We start from the raw sequence: 7,988 nt of genomic DNA on the forward strand, positions 1-7,988 counted from the left end.
GAGAGGTTTTTGCTATAGGGTGCAAGCACTCACCAGAAAGACAGAGAGAGACAGAGAGACAGAAAGTGAGAAATCACCCCCCAGGGGGGATGGCCACACCGCAATCCCTTCTCCATTCTTCTCTCGGGATCTTGAGCACACATGCACACACGCCCAGCGTGAGTTTAAGCCACTGGGTCCGGGACTCGAACTGTGGTCGACTCCATGGGAGTCCAGCAATATACCCATTACACTAACTGCTGGTCCCTTGAAGACAGCATCTTTTGAACCCACCACCGACACCTAGCCGCATGTGTGGGGCTTACAGGGGAAAGGTGGACATGAAAACCTGTCAGCTTTTCAATGAGCTTTAATTTGTGTTCCTTAAGTGCATCGAAGGATGTAAACAGGGCACGTGAGAGATTCCAGGGGACGGCGAACTATTGCTGGTTTGTTGGTTTTAATTCAAAAAAAAAGAAGAAATGATGAGGTCAATGGCTTGGACTAACAGTAGCTTGGGGGGGAAGGAGAGAAGAGAGGGGATGAGGTCAATGGCTTGGACTAACAGTAGCTTTGGGGGAAGGAGAGAAGAGAGGGGAAAAAAATAAAACAAACAAAAAAACAAACAAAAAGAAAGGCTCCCTAGTGACACCCCTCTGGCTTGGTTTCCCGGTCCCCATCGCAGTCTCTACGGGAGAGCAGAGCTGTCAAAATAGAACCAACTAGTGACAGTTCAAAACCCACCCGGACTGCTGTGTGGTCAGTCTGTCGCCGTGGAATGCTTGTGTCTCGGCCCGGGCCTGGCGCCTGGGCGGGTGGCGCCGCCCTGTGCCCTCAGTCTTGTCCAGCCAGGGGCACGACATGCTTTGTTCCCGATCACCTGGTCTGCCTTTGGAAATCAAAGACGGAATCATCTCATGGCACTACACATCTGGAAAAATAAAAATCTCAGCTAGAAAGAACATCTGATTTGGAGATGAACGAAGGACAAGGAAGTGTGGGGGCCATGGGGGTGCCCTCCTCTGGGCTGCCCTCCGGTTAGGGAGGACCGCGTGCGGTTGTGTTGTTGGGGAGGGTCACTGTAGCGGGCACGACATCCGGCCGGTGTTCAGATCGGGACTGCGGAGGGACCAGACTGGATCTCGGATCTAACCCTGGCCGTGAACAGGAGAGGCGGCCCGGTACTTCTTTCCTTCGAAATGCTTTATGGATTTCCTTAATTTGTGCTTCCCTTTGGTTTGACAGTGAAAAGAAGAGAGAAGGGAAAAATGGATTTTGTCGTCTGTCCAAAATAGAGAAGAGGTTTTGAAAGCAGGTACAGATTTGTTGAGTGGATGCTTCCTGGGCCTGGTGATTGGTGACTTTGCTTGGGGTGTGGGTCCTGACACCCCTGGAACCACTGCTGGCCTTTGGGGGGCCTTGTTTCCATGGTGGGGCACATAGATGGGCTTTCTGGTGGGCCTGTGTGTTACAGCCAGATAAGGAATGAAAGGGCCAGAGATGGAGGCCCACCATGTTGGTTCCTGTTGAAGATCACCCCTGACGCCATTTTGTTTTTCTTGGTACGTGATGCATGGGTGGGCCCGTTCAGCAGACATTACAGGAAAAATAGCAAATTCTTCACGAATTCCATCTCCAAAGTTGAAAAAAGATCAGACAGTTACTAAAATAAACGATTTCTCAATTGCATTCTGGTGGCCGTGGGCCCGGTGGCCACGGCGCGGGCCAGGCGTTGGAGGTGGGAGGGCCCCGGCTGAGTGAGGGCTCACTCAGAACAGGCACAGTCAACTCGGCTGAGCGAGGCTCAGAGTAAGGCGACGTTCCTCACAGAAGAACACATCGGAAAAAGCTGCTCTTCTTCTGCTGCTCTGTTGTGATTTTGACTCCCTGGTTGCTCCCCTGGGGGCTATTGCCTTCCTGAAATCAGAAGAGGTTTTCTGAGGTCACCATGGAGGATCGGCATTGTGTCTTATGCAAAACCAATCATCTGTGGGTCCATTTATCTATCTGTTACCTTCCTACCAAATATCCGTCTAGCCATCGCCCTCCTTCCAATCATTCATTCATTTATTTTCCAACCAACCAAACTTTGATCCCCATTCCAACCAACCAACCATTCATCTTTTTCCAACTAACCAACCAATCAACCACCCTTCCATCTCCATTCCATCCATCCATCCACCCTTCCATTTCTATTCCAACCAACCATCCATCCATCCACTTTCCAACCAACCAACCAACCAACCAACCAACCAACCACCTTTCTATCCTTATTCCAATCAACCATCCACCCACTTTCCAGCCAACCAACCAACCATCCATCCTTCCATCCCTATTCCAATCAACCGTTCATCCATCTACTTTCCAACCAACCACCCACCCTTCAACCCTATTCCAACCATCCTTCCATCCACCCATCCATCCATCCATCCACTTTCTAACCAACCAACCACTCACCCTTTCATCCCTATTCCAATCAACTGTCTACCCATCTACTTTCCAACCAACTAACCAACCACCCTCCCATCCCTATTCCATCCATCCATCCACTTTCTAACCAACCAACCATACATCCATCCCCTTTCCAACCAACCAACCTACCAACGTGCCATCCAAACCCTTGCTAATCAACTAACCTTCCATCCTCATTCCAACCAACCAACCATACATCCCTTTTCCAACCAACCAACCATCCATCCATCCTCCTTTCAACCAAGCATCTGTCCATTCCATTTCCAACAAACCATTCACCCATACCAACCTTTCCAACCAACCAACCAACCATTCATCCATCCCTTTCCATCCACCCATCCCCTTTCCATCCACCCATCCCATTTCCAACTAATCCACCCATCCAACTGTCTCTTCCAACCGACATTCATCTTTCATTCACTACTCACCACCCCATCCAACCACTCGTTCTCTCAATACCTCATTTGCCTACCCACATGCCTTTCCACTCACCCTTCTAATATCTTTCCAACCATTCCTTTGTTCCCCGCCCCCGCTTCCTTCCATACTTCTTTCCTTGCACTCATTCACCCTCTCCTCCTTCCTTCTTCCCAGCCATCTACCTATCTGTGCTAAGCATCTACCATCAAGGCAGCCAAAGAGCGATGGACAGACTGTGAACCCTGGGATTTGTGGGGTCTGAATTGAGGGTCCTGCTGCCCCTTACATACCATATTCCTGTGGTATGGCTCAGCCTCACCATCTCTTCCCTTTCATCTACCTTCCCTGTTGCCAGTGATTTAAGACCTAATCATGTCGATGGTTCCCCATGACCCATCAGTGCTTTCGCTGTTTCAGAAGAATGCCCCATATCTGTCGCCCAGCATTCAAAGCCTCTGTGATCTGATATGCTGATTCTGAAAACTCAAATCCTGTCTTCTCCCACCTTTTCCTATTTGTTATTGTTTTTCTTTTTCCTCCTTCCTCTCCTCCCTTTCTCCCTTTTTCTCTTTCTCTCTTTTTTTTTGTTGCTATAGGGAGTATGTGCTCACCAGAGACACAGAAAGCGAGAAATCACCCCCGGGGGGAACGGCCACACCACAATCCCTTCTACGCCATTCTCGGGGTCTTGGGCACAGATACACACACGCCTGGTGTGAGTGTTAAGCCGCTGGGTCCAGGACTTGAACTGCGGTTGACTATGTGGAGGTCTAGTGATGTAATTGCTACTCCATCTGCTGGTTCCCCCACCTCACCCTATTTGAAAGCCTCATCCTCCCTTTCTTTGACTAACTCATTCTCATCTCCAAGTTCTTAGGTAAAGCCTAACTTAACTCGGCACTAAGTATTGAACGTCTACGACATGCTTTTCTGAGCACTGGGCACGCAATGGCAGATAAAAGGCCCACCATGGGGAGGTTGTGGGTTCATGTCCAGAGACCTCCCTGAGTATGCCCAGCATGCACATGCCCTGGGGCTGGCTGAGGCTGGATTGTAGCATCAGGACTCTGTTCGATCTCTGGTTCATGTTAGAAATAAACAAACACGGGGCCAGCAAATAGCGTGGTGGTTAAGGGCACTGGACTCTCATATGGCTGATCGCAGTTTGAGTACCAGACCCGGCGACTTGCTCTCTCTCTCTCTCTCACTCTTACTCTCACTCTGTCTCTCTCTGGTCAAATTAAAATAAATAAAGTTAAATAAAAAAATTCTTTAAATAAATACACTTAAAAAACAAACCACACTGAGTTAGCAGGTGGTGTGAGGGTTAAGGTGTTGGATCCACATGGCTCACTGTGTGGTTTGAGTCCTAGACCTGGTGACCTGAAAAATCACATCAACCAAGTGTGTGTGTGTGTGCCCAAAATTCTGGGAAGAGAGTAGAGAAGGGATCCTCCCTGGGGGTGACTTCTCACTTTCCCTCCCTCTCTCTCTGTGTCTGTCTCTCTCCAGTGAGTGCACAAACACTATAGCAAAAAAAAAGGAAAATAAAAAAATCATGCAGGGAAGCACAGAGCAGTGTGAGTCCCCCTCGCGGTGAGTAATGAGACAGAAAGGGGACGAGGCGAGCAGTGGGAGGGGTGTTGTGACGACAGTGCCTGAACAGAGACGCTGTGGAATGAAGAAATGAGACCACAGTTGGTAACGGGGGGGTGGTGGTGAGTTAGGTACCAGCCCCCAACTATGTCTACACCCTGAAAAAAAGACACATAAGAAGACCTGGGGCTCGGATCCCAGGTTGATCTGCGCACGCCAGGTATGCCTGCAATCCTGGCTGGCTGAAAGACTGGAGGAGGCGGGCTGGCAGGTGGCGTGGTGGTTAAGGGTGCTGGACTCCCACAGAGCGGACGGAGGTTTGAGTACCAGACCTGGCGTGTGATTTTTTTTTTTGCGTGCGCTCTCGCTCGCTTGCTCTCTCGGGGGTCCCTTTTTTCTCCTAAAGACATACTTTAAAAAAAAAAAAAAGTATTATTTTATTTATATTTATTTATATATTTATTTTAATTTGACCAGAGGGGAACAGAGTGAGAGAGAGGGAAAGTGAGAAAGCAAGATGCCAGGTCCGGGACTCCAACTGTGGTCGGTCATGTGGGAGTCCAGCATCCTTAACCACCAGACTACCTGCCAGCACCTTTCAAGATATACTTTTTTTTTTTTTTTCCTGCGTCCTCCCCACTCCTGTGCTGCTCCCCTGGCGCACGTGGGAAAAACCGCCATCCTGGGACCAAAGTCCTGTGCCATACGGGCCCACCCACCAAGATATACTTTTTTATCATATGCCAGAGGGCACTTGTGCTTGCCAGAGAAAGACAGGCAGAGAGGGAGAGGGAGAAAGTATCCCCCCAATGGAGTATGGTCACACTACAATCCCTTCTCCATTTCTCCATCGAGACATTTGGGGGGCTTGGGGATTTGGGGCAGGTACGCACACATGCCTGGTGTGTTTCTTTCTCTTCTGTTTGAAAGGGAAAGTGAGAAAGCAAACCACCAGGTTCAGGACTCAAATTATGGTCAGCCACATGGGAGTTCAGTGCCTTAGCCACCATGCCACCTGCCGGGCCCGACCTGGTGAGTTCTTTGGCAGGACTTGAACCAAGGGGTTGGCCAAATGGACTCTAGCGCCTCTCACCACTAGGCTGTAGGGCCAACCCACAGAATAAACAAACAAAAAAAAATTACAGAAAAAGAGATCCTACAGGTATGATTAAGGTGAGGGGGGGGGAACCAGCAGTTAGCATAGTGGCTATGTCGCTGGACTCCCATGTAGTCGACCACGGTTCGAGTCCCGGACCCGGTGGCTTGAAACTCACGCCAGGCGCGTGTGCGTGCGTGCCCAAGATCCCAAGAGGAGAATGGAGGAGAAGGGATTGCGGTGTGACCATCACCCCTGGGGGTGATTTCTCACTTTCTGTCTCTCTCTGTCTGTCTGGTGAGTACATGGGCCCTATAGCGAAAACCTCTCCAAAAAAAAAAAATAAAATAAAATAAATAAATAAATAAATAAAATAAGGTGAGAGGGGGAAGAGTAGCCTGGACCATCCCAGAGGGGCCCAAGATCTCGTCAAGGCCGAGCAGCCTTCTCAGCAGAGCTCAGAGAAAGCGCGCTGTGATGACAGAGGCGGGGTTAGAGAGATGCTCAATGTTTGGCTTTTTTTTTTTTTTTTTTTTAAGAGAGATTTTTTTCTACAGGGTGCATGCGCTAGCCAGAGAGACAGAAAGCGAGAAATCACCCCCTAGGGGGATGACCACGCCGCAATCCTTTCTCCTCCATTCTCCTCTCGGGATCTTGGGCACGCACGCACATGCACCTGGCGTGAGTTTAAGCCACCGGGTCCCAGACTCGAACTGCAGTTGACTACGTGGGAGTCCAATGACTTAACCATTAGGCCACCTGCTGGTCTCTGGTGTTTGGCTGTGCAGATGGAGGAGATGAGGTCTCAGGCAAGGAGAGCAATGGCCTCCAGCAGCCAGACTCCTCTGGAATCTCCGGAAGTAAGCGCCAACTTGCCGAAGCCTTAACCTGAGCTGGGTGAGACCCGTGTCTGACTTGTGCCCTCCAGAACAAGAGGAAGAGACTGAGAGAGAGACACGAAAGGGCAGAGGGATGACACTCGCAACAGGGTCTTAACGCTTGGGCCAGCCCTGGATCATGGGCACACGTGTGCACACGACGTACCCAGAGAGACCTCCAGCTGGGAACTGAAAACTTCTCATGGGGGTCAACTCAAAGCAAGTCACATTTTGCTACTGTGCTACTGCCTGGCCCCACGTTTCGTGTTTAATGTGCATTGCTGCATGACTAAGCTTAAAATAACCCACCAACACGGGACCAGCAGGTGGCGTGGTGGTTAAGGTGCTGGACACTCCCACATAGCTCACCACAGTTCAAATCCTGGCCCTGGTGGTTTGCTTTCTCCCCCCCTTCCCCCAGCCTCTGGTCAAATTAAAATGAATAAATAAATAAAAATAATAACCCACCAGTAGATTTGTTTTTTTTTTAAAAGATTTTTGCTACAGGGTGTGTGTGCACACTGGAGAGAGACAGAGAGGGCCAGCAGGTGGCGTGGTGGTTAAGGCACCGGACTCCCACATGGCTGAACGCAGTTTGAGTTCTCGACCTGGTGGCTTGCTTTCTCACTTTCCCGTTCTCTCTTTCTCTGGTTAAATCTAAAAATCATAATAATACATAAAATAAATAATTCTTTTTAAAAATATATTAAAAAAAAAAAAAAACTAGAATGAGAGACAGAGAGAGGGACAGTGAAAAATCACCCTCAGGGGGCTGGCGATGCTGTAACCCCTTCACCATTTTCCTTCCGGGATCGTGGGTATGCAAACACACACATCCAGTGTGATTTTTCAAGCTGCCGGATCTGGGACTTGAACTGTGGTCGGTCATGTGGGAGCTCAGTGCTCTATGCTCTTCCATCAAACAGTGAACATCACTCAGCCAGGAAAGCGGGGCTACTGAAACTCCAGCTTGGGAGGAGGGGTCCTGCCAGTGTTTTGGCACTAACTGTCCCCGCATACAGCGAAGCGTTCGGACTCAGCCAAGAAAACGCCATGCGTGCTGGGGGCCGTGACCACCAAACTGCTCAAGCTCCAGGGGGACATTCTGGAAACGGACCGAAAGGCACATGAGGATTCGTGCTGGAGGGAGGCAGGCCGGGATCCGGGAGCTGGAGGGGAGTGTGGCCGGCCGTAGTTGCTCGACCACACCTGCGCTCTCTCCCCACTTCCCAGCAATGTCCTACTGGGTGCGGTGGGGCCCCCCAAAGCAGAATCTGGCCTGGAACATGTCATGCCACTGTGGAAAGGATGGTCGGACCCAACAGGGGCCCTCGTGAAGGTCTGGGGATACACTCACCAATTTTTTGTCCATTTTCGCTTTGATGTCTCTGGCGAGGGTGAAAAACGCCTGTGGGGTAGACATGTGGTAAGTTCCAGGATCCCCAGCCCTGGGCCACCGCGTGGTATGGGCACAGCAGGATGGGGCTTCCTGGGCCTTTGAGGCCTGTGGCAGTGGGCTCGGCTGCCCTTCCGGGGCCCCCGCAGCC

The 7,988-nt window shown here is 50.4% G+C and overlaps 1 protein-coding gene and 1 long non-coding RNA gene across 2 annotated transcripts in view; one reads left to right on the top strand and one right to left on the bottom strand.

Annotated features, from left to right (window-relative positions):
- Positions 1 to 305: 305 nt before the first annotated feature.
- On the top strand, positions 306 to 584 carry LOC106734735 (uncharacterized). Its single transcript, XR_001370276.2, has 2 exons — positions 306 to 469; positions 527 to 584. It is a non-coding gene; the product is annotated as an uncharacterized LOC106734735 (long non-coding RNA).
- Positions 582 to 7,988, bottom strand: part of RAB8A (RAB8A, member RAS oncogene family) — a 33,322-nt gene continuing 25,915 nt past the window's right edge. Inside the window, exons 7-8 of the mRNA XM_006147198.2 lie at positions 7,799 to 7,849; positions 582 to 1,896 (exon numbers count right to left, since the gene is read on the bottom strand). Of these exons, the coding sequence (XP_006147260.1) occupies positions 1,804 to 1,896; positions 7,799 to 7,849 (144 nt within the window). The 3' untranslated portion in view covers positions 582 to 1,803. The remainder of the gene's footprint in view (positions 1,897 to 7,798; positions 7,850 to 7,988) is intronic.

This window comes from Tupaia chinensis, unplaced genomic scaffold (genome assembly GCF_000334495.1).
Source record: "Tupaia chinensis unplaced genomic scaffold, TupChi_1.0 Scaffold000201_2, whole genome shotgun sequence".
In the NCBI taxonomy this organism is placed as follows: Eukaryota; Metazoa; Chordata; class Mammalia; order Scandentia; family Tupaiidae; genus Tupaia; species Tupaia belangeri.